The sequence below is a fragment of the Lethenteron reissneri genome, chromosome 10 (assembly GCF_015708825.2).
Source record: "Lethenteron reissneri isolate LAM-NWPU_2019-01 chromosome 10, ASM1570882v1, whole genome shotgun sequence".
Classification (NCBI taxonomy): domain Eukaryota; kingdom Metazoa; phylum Chordata; class Hyperoartia; order Petromyzontiformes; family Petromyzontidae; genus Lethenteron; species Lethenteron reissneri.
In genome coordinates, this window is record NC_083788.1 from 920,612 (window position 1) to 941,813 (window position 21,202).

The 21,202-nt window shown below is 58.9% G+C and overlaps 1 protein-coding gene across 7 annotated transcripts in view; it reads left to right on the plus strand.

Annotated features, from left to right (window-relative positions):
• The first annotated feature begins 561 nt into the window (after window positions 1-561).
• ARFGAP1 (ADP ribosylation factor GTPase activating protein 1) overlaps window positions 562-21,202 on the plus strand; it is a 44,032-nt gene continuing 23,391 nt past the window's right edge. For 3 of the 7 annotated variants that reach the window (XM_061549174.1, XM_061549177.1, XM_061549180.1), the window contains exons 1-10: window positions 562-834; window positions 2,580-2,656; window positions 3,362-3,471; window positions 5,255-5,426; window positions 5,592-5,692; window positions 7,802-7,894; window positions 8,308-8,419; window positions 10,817-10,873; window positions 15,446-15,478; window positions 16,672-16,692. In XM_061549174.1, coding sequence (XP_061405158.1) covers window positions 2,597-2,656; window positions 3,362-3,471; window positions 5,255-5,426; window positions 5,592-5,692; window positions 7,802-7,894; window positions 8,308-8,419; window positions 10,817-10,873; window positions 15,446-15,478; window positions 16,672-16,692 — 759 coding nt within the window. In that variant the 5' untranslated portion in view covers window positions 562-834; window positions 2,580-2,596. The remainder of the gene's footprint in view (window positions 835-2,579; window positions 2,657-3,361; window positions 3,472-5,254; window positions 5,427-5,591; window positions 5,693-7,801; window positions 7,895-8,307; window positions 8,420-10,816; window positions 10,874-15,445; window positions 15,479-16,671; window positions 16,693-21,202) is intronic. The other 4 variants (XM_061549178.1, XM_061549179.1, XM_061549181.1 and 1 more) reach the window with 2 other exon arrangements.

Sequence of the window (21,202 nt, forward strand, 5' to 3'; positions counted from 1 at the left end):
ATGACTGCTGTGCCAGGCTAGGTGCAGGAGGTGGTCACGGGACATACCCAGGTGCTATGGAATGACTGCTGTGCAGGCTAGGTGCAGGAGGTCACGGAACAAACCCATGTGCTATGTGATGACTGCTGTGCCAGGCTAGGTGCAGGAGGTGGTCACGGGACAGACCCAGGTGCTATGTGATGACTGCTGTGCAGGCTAGGTGCAGGAGGTGGTCACGGGACAGACCCAGCAGGTGCCGTGGGTTTGACCGACTGAGACGCCAACAATCCACTGCGCTTTATCCGCCAGGCGCTCCGCTCGTTGTTGTGAGCTTCGCTCCCTCTCCCAACTCCCCAGGCGGACCGAGATGGGGTGGGGAAGGGGTGGGGGGGGAGACCCCCCCCAACCCCGGATCGCCCACACCTCGATTCCACCCCTCCTATAGGCGAAATCGATTCTCTGCTCTCACCTCGCCGAGGGAGGGGGGTGCCCTAGAGGTTTTTTAACCCTCGGACCTGGCAAGGGGGAGGAGGGGGGCAACTCGGGGGGGGGGGGGGCTGTGACGTCACTGCGTCGTGGCATCGTCATCGTCATCAGCGGCGGCGGTAGCAGCGGCCCCGATCACTACTCGAGCCGATTCGTAATCATCGATCATCAACCCATCGATCATCAAGCCATAGATCATCAACCCATCGATCATCAACCCATCGATCATCGTCGATCGGCGATTCTTATCGCCTGTCCGTCTCGGCGACTGGCGGCTTCCCGTCCCGGCAGGAGCCGAGGCGGCGAGCAGCCGAGGAGGCCGCAAGCCCCGAGCCGCGTCCTGCCCCCGCGGCCAGCCTCGAGCCGGCGGTGAGTGGCGCTCGCCTCGCGGTGGATCTACCGCGGTGGAGTCTAGTGGTGGCGGTGGAGTCTAGCCGTGGACTCTAGCGGTGGACTGTGGCGGTGGAGTCTGGTGGTGGAGTGTGGCGGTGGAGTCTGGTGGTGGACTGTGGCGGTGGAGTCTGGTGGTGGAGTGTGGCGGTGGAGTCTGGTGGTGGACTGTGGCGGTGGAGTCTGGTGGTGGACTGTGGCGGTGGAGTTTGGTGGTGGAGTGTGGCGGTGGAGTCTGGTGGTGGAGTGTGGCGGTGGAGTCTGGTGGTGGACTGTGGCGGTGGAGTCTGGTGGTGGAGTGTGGCGGTGGAGTCTGCGGTGGAGTCTAGCGGTGGACTCTAGCGGTGTACTGTGGCGGTGGAGTTTGGTGGTGGACTGTGGTGGTGGAGTCTGGTGGTGGACTGTGGTGGTGGAGTCTGGTGGTGGAGTGTGGCGGTGGAGTCTGGTGGTGGACTGTGGCGGTGGAGTCTGGTGGTGGAGTGTGGCGGTGGAGTCTGGTGGTGGACTGTGGCGGTGGAGTCTGGTGGTGGACTGTGGTGGTGGAGTCTGCGGTGGAGTCTAGCGGTGGACTCTAGCGGTGTACTGTGGCGGTGGAGTCTGGTGGTGGACTGTGGCGGTGGAGTCTGGTGGTGGACTGGCGGTGGAGTCTGGTGGTGGAGTGTGGCGGTGGAGTCTGGTGGTGGACTGTGGCGGTGGAGTCTGGTGGTGTACTGTGGCGGTGGAGTCTGGTGGTGGACTGTGGCGGTGGAGTCTGGTGGTGGACTGTGGTGGTGGAGTCTGGTGGTGGACTGGCGGTGGAGTCTGGTGGTGGAGTGTGGCGGTGGAGTCTGGTGGTGGACTGTGGCGGTGGAGTCTGGTGGTGGAGTGTGGCGGTGGAATCTGGTGGTGGACTGTGGTGGTGGAGTCTGGTGGTGGACTGTGGTGGTGGAGTCTGGTGGTGGAGTGTGGCGGTGGAGTCTGGTGGTGGACTGTGGCGGTGGAGTCTGGTGGTGGACTGTGGCGGTGGAGTCTGGTGGTGGACTGGCGGTGGAGTCTGGTGGTGGAGTGTGGCGGTGGAGTCTGGTGGTGGACTGTGGCGGTGGAGTCTGGTGGTGGAGTGTGGCGGTGGAATCTGGTGGTGGACTGTGGTGGTGGAGTCTGGTGGTGGACTGTGGTGGTGGAGTCTGGTGGTGGACTGTGGTGGTGGAGTCTGGTGGTGGAGTGTGGCGGTGGAGTCTGGTGGTGGACTGTGGCGGTGGAGTCTGGTGGTGGAGTGTGGCGGTGGAGTCTGGTGGTGGACTGTGGCGGTGGAGTCTGGTGGTGGAGTGTGGCGGTGGAATCTGGTAGTGGACTGTGGCGGTGGAGTCTGGCGGTGGACTGTGGTGGTGGAGTCTAGCGGTGGACTGTGGTGGTGGAGTCTAGCGGTGGACTGTGGTAGTGGACTGTGGTGGAGGAGTCTAGCGGTGGACTGTGGTGGTGGACTGTGGCGGTGGAGTCTAGCGGTGGACTGTGGCGGTGGACTGTGGCGGTGGACTGTGGCGGTGGAGTCTAGCGGTGGACTGTGGTGGTGGACTGTGGCGGTGGACTGTGGCGGTGGACTGTGGCAGTGGAGTCTAGCGGTGGACTGTGGCGGTGGACTGTGGCGGTGGACTGTGGCGGTGGACTGTGGTGGTGGAGTGCGGCGGTGGTGGAGTTTAGTGGTGGTGGACTCTAGTGGTGGACTCTACGCTCCCCGTGGGTTGCAGCAGGAGGAGGAGGAGCCATGGCGAGCCCCAGGACTCGGCGAGTGCTCAAGGAAGTCCGCGGCCAGGACGACAACGCGGTGAGTCGCCCTCCGCCTCTCGACCCGCCACTCTCCACGTGAAACACAGAGCTGTGTAGCTCCTGTCTCAGACGCGACCCTGGCCACCCGTGGTGGCTGGTGGCTCATCGTCGTCATCGTCGTGTGGAAACGACTCCAAGCGTGACGGTGATTCTCAATGTGGAGGGGAAAACCGGAAGACCCGGAGTAAAATCCACGCGACCACGGGTAGAGAGAGAGACACGCAGACTCCACATATACAGCAGCGGCAGGCGGCAGGGTCGGGATCGAACCCACGACCTCCTGCACACCAGGCGAGGTAGTCAACATCTCCAATCCATTGTGGGTGGGGCTTCACTAATAGTTACTTTTCAGCAGTGAGCCTGGTTATCGCAAATGATAACTCAAGGAATGGAAGCTCCCGTCCGTTCTGATCTTTGTTTGTTGTGTCCCGTGCCGTGCGCTGTGTCCCGTGGCCCGTGCTTCGCGTCCTGTGCTATTCGCTATGTCTCATGCTGCGTGTCCCGTGCTTCGTGTACCGTGCTGTTCGCTGTGTCTCATGCTTCGCGTCCCGTGCTGTTCGCTGTGTCTCATGCTTCGCGTCCCGTGCTGTTCGCTGTGTCCCGTGCTTCGCGTCCCGTGCTGTTCGCTGTGTCTCATGCTGCGTGTCCCGTGCTGTTCGCTGTGTCTCATGCTGCGTGTTCCGTGCCGTGCTGCGTGCCACAGACGTGCTTCGAGTGCGGAGCGTTCAACCCGCAGTGGGTGAGCGTCACCTACGGCATCTGGATCTGCCTCGAGTGCTCGGGGAGGCACCGGGGGCTCGGGGTGCACCTCAGGTAGTCGCCACGACGCACCCCTCAACGCCCCGCTGCTCAGCCACTCGCTCGCTCGCTCTCCCGCCCCCGCTCTCATTCACTCTCTCCCGCTCCCTCTCCCGTTCTCACTCTCCCGCTCTCTCTCCCGTTCTCACTCTCCCGCTCACTCTCCCGTTCTCACTTTCCCGCTCTCCCGCTCACTCTCCCGCTCACTCTCCCGTTCTCACTCTCCCGCTCACTCTCCCGCTCTCTCTCCCGCTCTCCCGCTCACTCTCCTGCTCACTCTCACTCCACCGCTCACTCTCCCGCTCGCTCTCCCGCTCGCTCTCCCGCTCACTCACCCGCTCACTCTCCCGTTCTCTCTCCCGCTCACTCTCCCGCTCACATCTCCCGCTCTCTCTCCTGCTCTCTCTCCCGCTCTCTCTCCCGCTCGCTCTCCCGCTCGCTCTCCCGCTCGCTCTCCTGCTCGCTCTCCCGCTCGCTCTCCTGCTCGCTCTCCCGCTCGCTCTCCTGCTCACTCTCACTCTCCCACTCACTCTCCCACTCGCTCTCCCGCTCGCTCTCCCGCTCGCTCTCCCACTCGCTCTCCCGCTCACTCTCACTCTCCCGCTCACTCACCCGCTCACTCTCCCGCTCTCCCTCCCGCTCTCTCTCCCGTTCTCTCTCCCGCTCACTCTCCCGCTCACTCTCGCTCTCCCGCTCGCTCTCCCGCTCGCTCTCCCGCTCGCTCTCCCGCTCTCTCTCCCGCTCGCTCTCCCGCTCGCTCTCCCGCTCCCTCACCCGCTCTCTCTCCCGCTCGCTCACCCGCTCTCTCTCCCGCTCTCTCTCCCGCTCTCTCTCCCCTCATTCTCCCCCGCTCACTTTCCTGCTCACTCTCACTCTCCTCTCCGCTCTCTCTCCCGCTCGCTCTCACTCTCCCGCTCTCCTCTCCCCGCTCGCTCTCCCGCTCGCTCTCCCACTCTCTCTCCCGCTCGCTCTCCCACTCACTATCTCACTCTCCCCTCCCGCTCACTCTCCCACTCTCTCCCTCTCTTTCCCGCTCACTCTCACTCTCCCGCTCTCTCTCCCGCTCACTCTCCCGCTCACTCTCCCGCTCACTCCCCGCTCACTCTCCCGCTCACTCTCCCGCTCCCGCTCACTCTCCCGCTCACTCTCCTCCGCTGTCTTTCCCTCGCACTCTCACTCTCCCGCTCGCTCTCTCGCTCCCCGCCACCTCTCCCGCTCTCTCTCTCCGCTCACTCTCCCGCTCACTCTCCCGCTCACTCTCCCGCTCACTCTCACTCTCCCGCTCACTCTCCCACTCACTAGCTCACTCTCCCGCTCACTCTCCCGCTCACTCTCACTCTCCCGCTCGCTCTCCCGCTCGCTCTCCCGCTCACTCTCCCGCTCACTCTCCCGCTCGCTCTCCCGCTCGCTCTCCCGCTCGCTCTCACTCCACCGCTCTCTTTCCCGCTCGCTCTCACTCTCACTCCACCGCTCACTCTCCCGTTGGCTCTCCAACTCTCTCTCCCGCTCACTCTCCCACCCCCGCTTGCTCTCCTGCTCCGGTAAAATAAGAAATAGTTTTAGTGTCTTTGTTTTAAAACGGCCAGTGACCGACGTTTGCGTGCATCACTCTCCGCCCTCTGCTGTTGTTGCCTCCTCATCACTCCCTCGCTCTCATCATCCTCCTCATCACTTTCTCATCATCCTCCCAGTCACTCTGTCACTGCCACACGCGTGCTCTCAGTCACCGTCGCCTCTCCTCTCTCTCCTCCCTCGCATGCTCCCCCCCCCCCCCCCCCCCCCCGTCTGTGCGGTGCAGCTTTGTGCGCTCAGTCTCCATGGACAAGTGGAAGGACCTGGAGCTGGCGAAGATGAAGGCGGGGGGCAACACGAGGTTCCGCGCCTTCCTGGGGGAGCGCGACGACGTGGAGGAGGGCTGGACGCTGCAGGAGAAGTACAACAGCCGCCCCGCCGCCCTCTACCGTGACAAGGTCACCCCCCACCCATCCCCCACCCCCCCCACCCATCCCCCCCACCCCTCGTGTGGCCGTGACGACGGTGGTTACCCGTGACGACGGCGGTTACCCGCACGTCGTCACCATCGCCACTCTCCCCGTGCCACCCTCCCCCCCCCGCCCCCCCCCGCCCCCCCCCAGATCTCGGCGCAGGCCGAGGGGCGCGAGTGGTCCGAGGAGACGTCGGAGGCCCGGAACTGGGCGCCTCCGCAGGCCGGCGGCCGCCTCAACGCCTCCCACAGGTGCGGCCTTCACACACACAAGACAAAGATCCCCCGTGTAGCCTCAACAGACTGCCGGGGCAAGTGCTGTTAGCGAGTAGCACCTGTGAAGGCCGACACTGCACACGAGTGGGGTGGGTGGACAGCGACACGCGCCCGGCCACCTTTGTCTCCCCAGTGGCAATACTTAATGCACCAGGTACTTATTTGAGGCTGAGTCTACCTAGGGGAAGCCCAGGACCGGTTCAGATAATCGTCACCGGTGTTTGCCGTCAGCGGGAATCGAACTCGAGTCGACGGGTTCGTCGCATCGTGCGCTAACCACTACACTATTGTGTGCGTGTGCACGCGCGCACGCACACGCGCGCGCACACGCACACAATAACAACAACAACCGCCATTCGCCACTAAGTGGCGGTGATGTCACCACGGCGCTTGTGCCAGGCCATGTACACGTTGAGGCCACGTGAAGTGTCGAACGCCCGTCGGTAGAAGGTCACGGGGCAGACCCAGGTGCCGTGGGTCGACTGACTGAGATGACCGAGATGACTGGCCGATGCACCACGTGTCCGCCCTCCTGTGCCAACAACAGACACGCAACCACGCGGCCTCTCCGGCCACCGCGGGCCCACTGGTGGCCCCTAGTGGCCTTTTATTGCGACTTCTCCCCCAGATGTGTGGTGGGCCTCACTCACACCGGCGTGGTGACCCTCACTCACACCGGTGTGGTGACCCTCACTCACATCGGCGTGGTGACCCTCACTCACACCGGCGTGGTGACCCTCACTCACACCGGCGTCGTGACCCTCACTCACACCGGCGTGGTGACCCTCACTCACACCGGCGTGGTGACCCTCACACCGGCGTGGTGACCCTCACACCGGCGTGGTGACCCTCACTCACACCGGCGTGGTGACCCTCACACCGGCGTGGTGACCCTCACACCGGCGTGGTGACCCTCACTAACACCGGTGTGGTGACCCTCACACCGGCGTGGTGACCCTCACACCGGCGTGGTGACCCTCACTCACACCGGCGTGGTGACCCTCACACCGGCGTGGTGACCCTCACACCGGCGTGGTGACCCTCACACCGGCGTGGTGACCCTCACTAACACCGGTGTGGTGACCCTCACTCACACCGGTGTGGTGACCCTCACTCACACCGGCGTGGTGACCCTCACTCACACCGGCGTGGTGACCCTCACACCGGCGTGGTGATCCTCACACCGGCGTGGTGACCCTCACTCACACCGGCGTGGTGACCCTCACTAACACCGGTATGGTGGGCCTCACTAACACCGGCGTGGTAACCCTCACTAACACCGGTATGGTGGGCCTCACTAACACCGGCGTGGTGACCCTCACTAACACCGGCGTGGTGACCCTCACACCGGCGTGGTGACCCTCACTAACACCGGCGTGGTGACCCTCACTCACACCGGCGTGGTGATCCTCACTCACACCGGCGTGGTGACCCTCACTAACACCGGTATGGTGGGCCTCACTAACACCGGCGTGGTGACCCTCACTAACACCGGTATGGTGGGCCTCACTAACACCGGCGTGGTGACCCTCACTAACACCGGTATGGTGGGGCTCACTAACACCGGCGTGGTGACCCTCACTAACACCGGTGTGGTGACCCTCACTAACACCGGTATGGTGGGCCTCACTAACACCGGCGTGGTGACCCTCACTAACACCGGTATGGTGGGCCTCACTAACACCGGCGTGGTGACCCTCACTAACACCGGTGTGGTGGCCCAACTCTGACCCAGCTCTGACTAGAGGCCGACCGAAACTGAATTTCTGGTTTCGACGAAAAAGAAACCAGACCGAAAGTTCAATATTTACTTTCGGCCGAAACCCGAAAGTAAACCGAAAGTTCACTTTTTGGCTTCGGCCGAAATAGAAACTATGCCGAAAGAGGCCATTTGCCAACTTTCGGCGCCGAAACCGAAACCGAATTTTGGTCGGCCTCTAGCTCTGACCCAGCTCTGACCCAACTCGGACCCAGCTCTTCAAATGTGATGGGCATCGTTCCCCCACTCCGCCTCTCGCTGCCGGGTTTTGTTCACCGTCTCCCCACCGTCTCTCCGCCGTCTTTACGGTCTGTCCGGCGCCACAGGAACAGCAGCAGCAGCTCCAAGCAGCAGGCGCCCTCCTCCTTCGCCACGACCAGCGACTACGAGGACTGGCTCGGTGACGACAGCTACCAGAGGTGCGCCTCCTGGCAAACACCGCCGCTCCCATCGGGTTTTGTTATTTTCGTATCGTTCTGTAACTTTCTGACGTTTGTAGATAATCGGATTTATCCTGGGGAACGAATAACCATTCTGATTCTGTTTGTTGCTGTTGTCATTGTTGTTATCGTTTTTTATTATCGTTGTTTTCGGTGTTGTTCTCGTTTGTTGTTGTTGTTTTCTGTATTGTCATTGGTGTTGTTGTCGTCGTTGTCATTGTTGTTGCTTACTATGTCATTTGTTGTTATTGTCATTGTTTTTGGTGTCATTGTTGTCGTTGTTGTTGTTTTCGGTGTTGTCGTCGTCGTTTGTTGTTTTCGTTGTCATCGTCATCGTTGTTGTCGTTGCTGCCGCCACCACCACCACCACCACCGTGGTTTCCGTGCCTCAGCGGCGGTGGCCACAGCGGCCATGACAGTCGCTACGTCGGCTTCGGCAACACCGTGGAGCCGCAGAAGAAGGACGACGACCTCCTCAACAACGCCATGTCCTCCTTCTACTCCGTGAGACCCCCCCCCTCAACACCACCATCACCCCCCCCCTCAACACCACCATCACCCCCCCCCTCAACACCACCATCACCCCCCCCCCCTCAACAACGCCATGTCCTCCTTCAACTCCGTGAGACCCCCCCCCCTCATACACCACCATCACCCCCCCCCTCAACAACGCCATGTCCTCCTTCTACTCCGTGAGACCCCCCCCCTCAACACCACCATCACCCCCCCCCCCTCAACAACGCCATCACCCCCCCCCCTCAACACCACCATCCCCCCCCCCCCTCAACACCACCATCACCCCCCCCTCAACACCACCATCACCCCCCCCCTCAACCACCATCACCCCCCCCCTCAACACCACCATCACCCCCCCCCTCAACACCACCATCACCCCCCCCTCAACACCACCATCACCCCCCCCCCTCAACACCACCATCACCCCCCCCCTCAACACCACCATCACCCCCCCCCCTCAACACCACCATCACCCCCCCCCCTCAACACCACCATCACCCCCCCCCTCAACACCACCATCACCCCCCCCCCTCAACACCACCATCACCCCCCCTCCCTCAACACCACCATCACCCCCCCCCTCAACACCACCATCACCCCCCCCCCTCAACACCACCATCAACCCCCCCCTCAACACGCCATCACCCCCCCCCCCCTCAACACCACCATCACCCCCCCCCCTCAACACTCCATCACCCCCCCCTCAACACCACCATCACCCCCCCCCTCAACACCACCATCACCCCCCCCCTCAACACCACCATCACTCCCCCCCTCAACACCACCATCACCCCCCCCCCCCCCCTCAACACCACCATCAACCCCCCCCCCCTCAACACCACCATCAACCCCCCCCCCTCAACACCACCATCACACCCCCCCTCAACCACCCCCCCTCAACACCACCATCACCCCCCCCCCCTCAACACCACCATCAACCCCCCCCCCTCAACACCACCATCAACCCCCCCCCCTCAACACCACCATCACCCCCCCCCTCAACACCACCATCACCCCCCCCCCCCCTCAACACCACCATCACCCCCCCCCTCAACAACGCCATGTCCTCCTTCTACTCTGTGAGACTCCCCCCCTCATACACCACCATCACCCCCCCCCTCAACACCACCATCACCCCCCCCCCCCTCAACACCACCATCACCCCCCCCCCCTCAACACCACCATCACCCCCCCCCTCAACAACGCCATGTCCTCCTTCAACTCCGTGAGACCCCCCCCCCTCATACACCACCATCACCCCCCCCCTCAACAACGCCATGTCCTCCTTCTACTCCGTGAGACCCCCCCCCTCAACACCACCATCACCCCCCCCCCTCAACAACGCCATCACCCCCCCCCCTCACACCACCATCACCCCCCCCCCTCAACACCACCTCACCCCCACCACACCCCCCCCTCAACACCACCATCACCCCCCCCCCTCAACACCACCATCACCCCCCCCCCCTCAACACCACCATCACCCCCCCCCCTCAACACCACCATCACCCCCCCCTCCCTCAACACCACCATCACCCCCCCCCTCAACACCACCATCACCCCCCCCCCCTCAACAACGCCATCATCCCCCCCCCTCAACACCACCATCACCCCCCCCCTCAACACCACCATCAACCCCCCCCTTCAACACCACCATCAACCCCCCCCCCTCAACACCACCATCACCCCCCCCCCCTCAACACCACCATCACCCCCCCCCCCTCAACACCACCATCACCCCCCCCCTCAACACCACCATCACCCCCCCCCCTCAACACCACCATCATCCCCCCCCCTCAACACCACCATCACCCCCCCCTCAACACCACCATCATCCCCCCCCCTCAACACCACCATCACCCCCCCCCCTCAACACCACCATCACCCCCCCTCAACACCACCATCACCCCCCCTCAACACACCATCACCCCCCCCCCCTCAACACCACCATCACCCCCACCCCTCAACAATGCCATGTCCTCCTTCTACTCCGTGAGACCCCCCCCTCAACACCACCATGAACCCCCCCCCCCTCAACACCGCCATGAGCCCCCACCCGCCCCCCCCTTCCCACTTTTCACCCAGGCAACTGAACAGCAGCTCAGGATGAGTGTGCCTTAGCTAACGTCGACACTAACGATAACACATTCAAGAAGCACCGTTCAGAGACACACAACATGTACTGTATACTGTAAAAAAATGCGATTTTAAATACCACCTCCCCCTTCTCCTTGCATCACCTCTTCCACCTCCTACACCTCCTCCTCCACCTCCTCCCCCCTTCCTCCTCCCCCCTTCCTCCTCCCCCCTTCCTCCTCCTCCCCCTCACACCTCCTCCTCCTCCTCCTCCTCCTCTTGCTTGCTTGCTTGCTCTCTCCCCGCCAGGGCTGGAGCAGCTTTGCGGTGGGGGCGAGCAAGATCGCCACCGTGGCCAAGGAAGGGGTGAGTGCCGCTGTGCCTCCCCACCCCCCCCACCCCCCTCCCCACCGTACGTAGCCGACCCCTCTACGCCCAACGTAGGTACGGCGCCAGGCGCATGCAGGAGCCACGCCCCTGGCGCCCGGAGACGTTTTAAGAACGCAATTTGAGGATCCATCGGGTGGGACTGTGGCCGGGCTCAGCGGGAATCGGTCAGCTGACTTTGCCCTTCACCATTTCGTACTTTACCCAGGAGCAGTAGCTACAGCTGCTGCCACTGCTGCGTTTATTTCATGGAATTGGCACACATGAACAGACAAACACACGAGTATCCGGACTGTAAAGTGTTGCTGTATTTACCGTACCGTGCCGACAACTTCAATCTCGACGACTCGGCATGGGGTGACGTGCAGTATTTTCATTGTGTAAGTTGAATGTATTGCATAATGTAGCGTGTTTAATATTTCACGCCGAAATCGAGCGTGGCTACCTTGTCACGCGACACGGTGCCGATCGCCGGAGTGGATTACAGCCTGTGGAGCGGTTTTGCCGGACCGCTGGATAACGTTGGAAGCAGCAGCCGGATGATCGCTCGGTGCCGGGTGATGGATGATCGACCGTAATTGTGATTTCGTTTGTAAATGAGACTCATCCCGGTCTGTTGAGTTCCTCGTTTTATCAAAAGAAACTCCCTCCCCTCCCCTCCTCCTCCCCCCCACCGCCTTCGGCTCGGACTGTGCCGTCCCTGCCGTGAGCGTCTTCGTTGTTAATCACCGACCCCTCGGTCGTCTCGATGGCGACGCTCCGAGGCCATCCATCGCGGTCAAGAGAAACTTGAGCTGGGGTGCCATGAATCGTGAATCGTCCTGATTCTCGTGAATCACCGAGTCTCGTTATTCGTTCGTCTCCTCTGAGACTCGTTCATCGTCTAGAGTCTCCTTAATCTTCAAAGAGTCTCATGAATCGGCTGAGCCTCGGTAATCGTCCGAGCCTGCGCGTGTCCCTTCAGTGAGGCTCCGTGAGCGGTCAAAAATGCAGTCGCGCTGCAGCCCTGCGATCTCCTCCCTCCCTCGCTCGCTCCCTCGCTCCCTAGCTCCCTCCCTCCCTCGCTCCCTCCCTCCCTCGCTCCCTCCCTCCCTCCCTCCCTCGCTCCCTCCCTCCCTCCCTCCCGCCCTCCCTCGCTCGCTCCCTCCCTCGCTCCCCTCGCTCCCTCGCTCCCTCGCTCCCTCGCTCCCTCGCTCCCTCCCTCGCTCGCTCGTTCCCTCCCTACCTCGCTTCCTCCCTACCTCGCTTCCTCCCTTCCTCGCTCCCTCGCTCCCTCCCTCCCTCGCTCCCTCCCTCGCTCCCTCCCTCGCTCCCTCCCTCGCTCCCTCCCTCGCTCCCTCGCTCCCTCGCTCCCTCCCTCGCTCCCTCGCTCCCTCCCTCGCTCGCTCCCTCGCTCCCTCGCTCCCTCCCTCGCTCCCTCGCTCCCTCCCTCGCTCCCTCGCTCGCTCCCTCGCTCCCTCGCTCCCTCGCTCCCTCGCTCCCTCGCTCCCTCGCTCCCTCCCTCCCTCGCTCCCTCGCTCCCTCCCTCGCTCGCTCGTTCCCTCCCTACCTCGCTTCCTCCCTACCTCGCTTCCTCCCTCCCTCGCTCCCTCGCTCCCTCCCTCCCTCGCTCCCTCCCTCGCTCCCTCGCTCCCTCGCTCCCTCGCTCCCTCGCTCCCTCGCTCCCTCCCTCCCTCGCTCCCTCGCTCCCTCCCTCGCTCCCTCGCTCCCTCCCTCGCTCACTCGCTCCCTCCCTCGCTCCCTCACTCCCTCCCTCGCTCCCTCGCTCGCTCCCTCGCTCCCTCCCTCGCTCCCTCGCTCCCTCGCTCCCTCGCTCGCTTCCTCGCTCCCTCCCAAGCTTTGCAACAAAAACAATCGACGGACCGCCTCCGAGTGCCGCACCCCCCGTGCGTGCTGAATCGCGACGCAGCGTCTGCTGTTGTCCTCTATTTCTACGTCGCCGCGTCTGTGCGACACCCCGCCACCCCCCCCCACACCTTTCGCCGCCAACCCGGCGTGGTTGAAGCGGTCCGCTGCGTGAGGATCGCGACCTCGTTACGGTAGAACCCCTCTTGACGAGCAGCCCCCTTAAGGACTTATCACTTAATGACGGGCCTCAAGAGAGGCCAATGTGTAGTGCATAGTAGTGTCGTGTATAGTGGTGTAGTGTATGGTGTAGTGTATAGTGGTATAGTGTATCGTGTAGTGTATAGTGTAGTGAATAGTGGTGTAGTGTGCCGTGCATAGTAGTGTCATGTATAGTAGTGTCATGTATAGTGGTGTAGTGTATAGTGGTGTAGTGTATAGTGGTTTAGTGTATAGTGGTGTAGTGTATAGTAGGCCTCGGTAAGGTAATTTACCCTTTTTACCGGGTAAAAGGATAGATGGGGTCTCTGAGCTAACTAACGAAACTATTTTGGAGGGGAGTAGAGTGAGATGAGAGGGGAGAGGTAGGAGAGTGCGTGGAGGGGACTGGAGTGAGATGAGAGGGGAGAGGTAGGAGAGTGCGTGGAGGGGAGTAGAGTGAGATGAGAGGGGAGAGGTAGGAGAGTGCGTGGAGTGGAGTTAGATGAGAGGGGAGAGGCAGGAGAGTGCGTGAAGGGGAGTGGAGTGAGATGAGAGGGGAGAGGGTAGGCAGGGGTAGTAAGTACATGGAGGGATGGATCTTGAAGACTGCGAGTGCAATTTTGACCACATCCGGAAGAATGCGACGGGTTTAGCCATCATCACCGCACCGTTTGAATCGTCGCGCGTGGGCAACGTGAGAGGCATTGCGCCGCGCTGCTGCCGAGATGGCAAGTCGGCCGTTTTATTTTCTCCCTCTGCCGACAGCGAAATCCGACGCCGCGAGATTAAAGTTTAACACGGAATAACGTAGCCCTTAGAAACGTAATACCCATGCGCGCCCGCGACATAAAGACAAAGATCCCCCCCCCACCGTGTAGCCTTTAACAGACTGTCGGGGCAAGTGCTGTTAGCGAGTAGCAGCACCTATGAAGGCCGGTTCAGATCATCTGTAGAGGTGATCTCACGTGGATTTGGGATTAACCGGAGGAAGATATTTGTCCGGTTAAGCAACTTGTAAATAAACATTTCCAAGAATAACAATGTATCGCTGTTTTATGATTATCAATTTGGGCACGAGCTATTAACTTGGGGCAAAATCTCAGTGCGCGCGGTTAATCCGCAAATCGGATATATAACCGCACGCAGATAATTATTCCACTCCATGTGAGCATTGCCTTCGACACGGATTGGCCTCGGCTGTTAGACTCACTTAACCCCGCAGGCGTCGAGATCAGAATCCGAGTTGGAATCTATAAAGCTCTTAATCGCAGACATCCGTTCTGGGCCATGTAACCTCCTGGCTCTGTCAGCGAGTGGACTAATCGGCCGCCTGTCTCCATGTGTGCGGGGAGGGGGGATCGAGCGTTGCCCCCTCGCTCGCAAAGGCATCCGGTTGTCTTCCGGGCTCTCGGGGCTTCCTCCTCCCGCCACGTATGAACGCGCAATAGGCGACTGAAAACTTCTCAAGTTTTATAATAATGATAAGAATAATTCAAAAACAGAACCCAGTGGGCCAAACGCCCACACTGAAGAGTGAAGACCAGTTTATAGGAGTTGGGTTTTCAAAGCAGAATTAAATATATCTACCAACTCTGATCGCCCTGATTTCAAGTGGCAAGGCGTCCCGTAGTTTGTGGTGCCACGCTGACAACAGCGCTGATCGCCAAAAGAGCGCAGCCTGGAGACCTGTGGGAGTGCTGAGTCGTTGAAGATCAGAAGAACTTAAGGACCTTGATTGTATATATATCAATGTATTAGTTGCTGCAAGTAACGTGGGTGGTGAGCCATTTTAAAGACTTATAGGTGAATATCAGTGCCTTAAAATCTACTCGGAGTTTGACCGGTAGCCAGCGAAGAGATAAGAGGCCGGGGGTGGGGGGGGGGGTGACTCCGGTGACCCCTGTGACCCCTGTGACCCCCGTGACCCCCGTGACCCCCGTGACCCCCGTGACCCCCGTGACCCCCGTGACCCCCTCCTCCGAGACGAAGAGGTCCCGCCACTTGGCTGTTTGCGCCCCCTGGGTAACTAAAAAAGTCAGAATGAGGAAGCTGGCTTGGCTGGCTTGGCTGGCTTGGCTGGTTTGGCTGGCTTGGCTGGCTTGGCTGGCTTGGCTGGCTTGGCTGGCTTGGCTGGCTGGCGTGTAAAGTTGACCACCTGCGCTGTTGAAGCGGCCAGCCACCCCGCTGAGACACGGGGGTGGCTGACGTCAGTCCGGAGGGTGAAGTTCAGCGCCCGGACCGCTGCACACCGTCCTTCGCCATCCATGCCGCACTTGACTGGCATGGTGAAGTATGGTCAAACAACCCCCCCGCCCCCCGACACATTGATCGAAGTCGGTGGTGGGTGGTGGATGCTGTCATCTAGCAGTGGATGGACGAGGGCTGACGCTGGCGCTGGCGCTGACGCTGTGCGTGACGACGCGTTTGCGACGCTCCGGGTTATGACTTTATTTTGTTGTCTCTCCTCACCCCCCCTCCTCCTCCTCGTCCGCACGCTCCACACAGGCCGCTAAGCTGGGATCCCAGGCATCTCAAAAGGTACTCCGCCCCGAGCACTCCGCGCGCAAGCGCGCGTGTGTGTGCCTCCTCTGGGTCGACTCGGCCTCAAATGGGTACCTGGTGCGGTGTGTGGTAGACATTGCCACTGCGGGAGACAAGGGCGGCCGTGCGGGCGTGGCCGCTGGCCACCCACCCACCCCCTCGTGTGCCACAGTGGCGGCATCCGCCGCTGCTGCCGCTGCTCGCTACTAACAGCACCCACCCCAACAGTCTGTTACGGGGGGGGCGGGGGGGGCGGTCGAACAAAGACGTCACGACTGCATCGCGCGCGCTTCTGCGGCCGTCTGGAACGCCTCTGCCTGCCGATATTTGGAAGCCACTCGGAGCTCTGCGGAGATTTACATTGCCATCGACATTGACAAACTCATTGCTCTAAAACTGAGTTTTGTGTCTAGTTTGTGATCCCCCCCCCTCCCCCCGTAGCTCCCATGAGCACGGTTGGATATGTACAGTGCGAAAGAAGTTCAAAAGAGTACACACTACATAGACTAACACAGTCCATAGACTCAACACTGCCCATACACTCAACACTGCCCATAGACTAACACTGCCCATAAACTCAACACTGCCCATAGACTCAACACTACCTATAGACTCAACACTGCACATAGACTCAACACTGCACATAGACTCAACACTGCCCATAGACTAAACACTGCCCATAGACTCAACACTGCCCAACGACTCAACACTGCCCATAGACTCAACACTGCCCATAGACTCAACACTACCCATAGACTCAACACTGCACATAGACTCAACACTGCACATAGACTCAACACTGCACATAGACTCAACACTACCCATAGACTCAACACTGCACATAGACTCAACACTGCACATACACTCAACACTGCACATAGACTCAACACTGCCCAACGACTCAACACTGCACCTTCGATTAGCGCGGTTGGCTACGTGCAGTGCGAAAGTTAAACAACACATACAAAGACAAACAAAGACAAAGCTCCACTGTGTAGCCTAAACAGACTGTTGGGGCAAGTGCTGTTAGTGACTAGCACCCATGTTGTTGTGTCGCCGCGCTTGCCGGAGATACAACGCAACAACAACTGCAGCAGTTGTTGTTGTTGTTTGTGTCACCGGCGCTTGCCGGCGTTGTTTAACGGTGACCGTGTGCCACCCGCCCCCCGCACGCTCTCACCGGACGGCAGCTGTGGGGCAACAAGGATCCGGTAACACGACACGCACACATACACACATATACACACACATATACACACATACACACACATACATACACACATACACACACACATACACACACACATACACACACACATACAACAACAACAACCGCCATTCGCCACTTAAGTGGCGGTGACGTCACCACGACGCTTGTGCCAGGTCAAGTGCACCTTGAGGCCACGTGAAATGTCGAACGCCCGCCGGCAGGAGGTCACGGGGCAGACCCAGGTGCCACGGGTCGACTGACCAAGATGACCGAAATGACTGGCTGATGCACCACCTGTGCCCCCTACTGTACCAACTTGCTGTGCTTTAGCCACCCGGCGCTCCGCTCGTTGTTGTGAGCGTCGCTCCTCCGCCCTCCGTTGTTGTTGGAGGGCGACTGCCTCCAACTGCCCAGTAGCGTCCTTCACGAGCCTCCTTCACTGAGGCCGATCTTGACACCGCTGGTACCAGTCATCGGCAAGTCCACTCAGCTCCACGTCCTCCTGTACCACATCACTCCATCTCTTCTCTAGCCCGTGCCGCGCCCGTTTAGCCCCCTCGATCCGGCCGAACAAAAGCTGTTTAGGCATGCGGTGGCTGGGCATGCGGGCTACATGACCCAGCCAACGTAGCCTTGCCTGCCGGAGGAGCTCACTGATGGGACTTTGGCCAGATCTTTCAAGGATTTGTGAGCTCCTCACACAATCCAGCCTGGTTAAACCCAGGATGGATCGTAGGCAGGCCAGCCTAAATGTTTCCAACCGGCGAAGATGCTCCGCTAGGGGGGTCCACGTTTCGCAAGCGTAGAGAAGGGAGGGAATGACCGTGGCCGAGAAGACCTGAAGCTTCGTGCGGAGCGACAGACCAGGTAGCTTCCACACAGCGTTACACAACCGATGAAAAGATATTGCCGCTCGACTGATTCGGAGTGAGACCTCTGCTGATAAACTGGAGCCGGTCATAAGCACACTGCCCAGGTATGGGAAACTCTCCACTCTCTCCACAACTGCCCCATCACCAATTGGGAGTTGTGGGGGTGGAGTGTCCGATGGTACAAAATACCCAGGCAGGTGCTTAGTTTTGGTGGGGCTGATGGTAAGGCCCCACCTCTTAGTGGCACACTCCAGTCTCAGCAGCAGCGTCTCCAACTCCTCTTCTGAATGAGCAGCTATTACCAAATCATCGGCATACATAACGTGGTTGACCAATAGGGAGCCATCCCTTGATCGCACCCGGGCATCGATCAGCCTCCCATTATATCTGTACCAAATGGAAATTCCCCCGGTACAGCTATTGAAGGCTTCACGAACTACGCGGTCAAAATAGATGTTAAATAATGTGGGAGCCAGAGGACATCCCTGTCGCACCCCAAGGTGTACAGGGAAAGGCTCCGAATCCCGGCCACGTAGTTTTACCCGGGCCCACTCACTATCATGAAGGTCCTTAATGATCGTGAGCAGAGGGTCAGGTACTCCAAAAGCACGAAGAACAACCCAGAGCCCAGTCCTACTGATGGTATCATAGGCCTTGACCAGGTCAATAAAGCAGAGATGTAGGTCTTTTTGGAATTCCCTACACCTCTGCTGTAGCAGACGGACAGAAAATATGGCATCTGTGCAGGACCGCCCTTTCCTGAAACCGCATTGGGGCTCCGCAAGCCTCTCCTCAGCGTGCCTAGCAAGGCGATGTTGAATAATCCTTGCCAGGACCTTTCCCGTCACACACATACACACATACACATATACACACACACACACATACACACACATATAAAAAAAGACAAAGATCATAGGTGCTCGCTCTGAGCGTGTAGCCTGAACAGACTGTTGGGGCAAGTGCTGTTAGCGAGCACCTGTGAAGGCCTGCATGGCACACGAGGGGGTGGGTGGCCAGCATCACGCCCGAACGCCTTTATCTCCCCAGTGGCGATATTAACACACCACACCATGTACTAATTTGAGGCTGAGTCGACCTAGGGGAGGCCCAGGACCGGTGCAGATAATCGTCACTGGTGTTGGCCGTGAGTGAGAATCGAACCCGGATTGCCGGGTTCATAGCGCAGCGCGCTAACTGCTGCACCACCGCTCCCCATCTCTCGCGTAAATAGGGCCTTTACATTAATCGTAAGAATGACGCAAATCCATTCAATATAGTGCCTGTGGCAAATATAAATAAAACGCTTATTTTCTTCGGTCACAAGGGTAGGCGGGCAGGTAGAGAGCGAGGGAGTGGAGGGGAAAGAGACGGAGAGAGGAGAGAGAGAGAGACGGAGAGATGGTAGAGAAAGAGAGAGAGACGGAGAGATGGTAGAGAAAGAGACAGAGACGGAGAGATGGTAGAGAGAGGGTTGTGTGAAATTCCACTCTTAACGACACACATTGTGGGCCCCCGTCGAAGCCGCAGTGAGGCGGGGGGGGGGGGGGGTCGCAGGGGGTCGCCCGTCACGTGCCGTCTCTGACTCTCGGACCTCGCGGGTGCGGTTCACAGCGTGGTGTTTCATTTAGAGAGGCGCAGCAGCAGCAACAGCAGCAGCAGCAGCGCCGTTGTTTTTAACAGGCGTAATTACTCACCGCGGGGAACCGTAGCGACACGACCTTCACCCCTCTACGAGAGCTGAATAACGTCGGGCCGAAATCATGATCCCAGCCAGATAAATACAGGGACTCCTCTACTTACGAACGAGGTGGGTTCCAGAGGTCTGTTCGTAAGTCGATTTGTTTGTAAGTCCAACTTTACTCCTGTCGAATCCAAACGTGTTGTACGGCGTGTACACTAAACACGGGGAATGGCTTTAAAAGTTGCATAATCTCCTGTAGATGTAGATGCCACTGATTCTTCATGTTCTGTAGATGTAGATGCCACTGGTTCTTCACGTTCTGTAGATGCCACTGATTCTTCATGTTCTGCAGATATACATGCCATTTGTTCTTCACCTTCTGTAGATGCCACTGGTTCTTCACGTTCTGTAGATGCCACTGGTTCTTCATATTCTGTAGATGTATATGCCACTGGTTCTTCAAGTTCTGTATATGAGATGCCACTGGCTCTTCATGTTCTGCAGATGTATATTCCACTGGTTATTCACCTTCTGTAGATGTAGATGCCACTGATTCTTCATGTTTTGTGGATGTAAATGCCACTGGTTCTTCACGTTCTGTAGATGCCACTGGTTCTTCCCATTCTGTAGATGTAGATGCCACTGGTTCTTCACGTTCTGCAGATGTAGATACCACTGGTTCTTCATGTTCTGCAGATGTAGATGTCACTGGTTCATGTTCTGTAGCTGTCGATGCCACTGGTTCTTCATGTTCTGCAGATGTAGATGCCACTGGTTCTTCATGTTCTCCAGATGTAGATGCCACTGGTTCTTCATGTTCTGCAGATGTAGATGCCACTGGTTCTTTACGTTCTGTAGGTGTAGATGCCACTGGTTCTTCATGTTCTGTAGATGCCACTGGTTCTTCCCATTCTGTAGATGTAGATGCCACTGGTTCTTCACGTTTTGTAGCTGTCAATGCCACTGGTTCTTCATGTTCTGCAGATGTAGATGCCACTGGTTCTTCATGTTCTCCAGATGTAGATGCCACTGGTTCTTCATGTTCTGCAGATGTAGATGCCACTGGTTCTTCATGTTCCGCAGATGTAGATGCCACTGGTTCTTCACGTTCTGTAGATGTAGATGCCACTGGTTCTTCACGTTCTGCAGATGTAGATGCCACTGGTTCTTCACGTTCTGTAGATGTAGATGCCACTGGTTCTTCACGTTCTGCAGATGTAGATGCCACTGGTTCTTCATGTTCTGCAGATGTAGATGCCACTGGTTCTTCATGTTCCGCAGATGTAGATGCCACTGGTTCTTCACGTTCTGTAGATGTAGATGCCACTGGTTCTTCACGTTCTGCAGATGTAGATGCCACTGGTTCTTCCGTTCTGCAGATGTAGATGCCACTGGTTTCTTCACGGTTCTGCAGATGTAGATGCCACTGGTTCTTCACGTTCTGTAGATGTAGATGCCACTGGTTTTTCACGTTCTGAGATGTAGATGCCACTGGTTCTTCATGTTTCCGCAGATGTAGATGCCACTGGTTCTTCACGGTTCTGCAGATGTAGATGCCACTGGTTTCTTCACGTTCTGCAGATGTAGATGCCACTGGTTCTTCACGTTCTGTAGGTGTAGATGCCACTGGTTCTTCTGTTCCGCGCAGATGTAGATGCCACTGGTTCTTTGTAGATTGTAGATGCCACTGGTTCTTCACGTTCTGCAGATGTAGATGCCACTGGTTCTTCACGTTCTGTAGATGTAGATGCCACTGGTTCTTCACGTTCTGCAGATGTAGATGCACTGGTTCTTCACGTTCTGCAGATGTAGATGCCACTGGTTCTTCACGTTCTGCAGATGTAGATGCCACTGGTTCTTCACGTTCTGCAGATGTAGATGCACTGGTTCTTCACGTTCTGTAGATGTAGATGCCACTGGTTCTTCACGTTCTGCAGATGTAGATGCCACTGGTT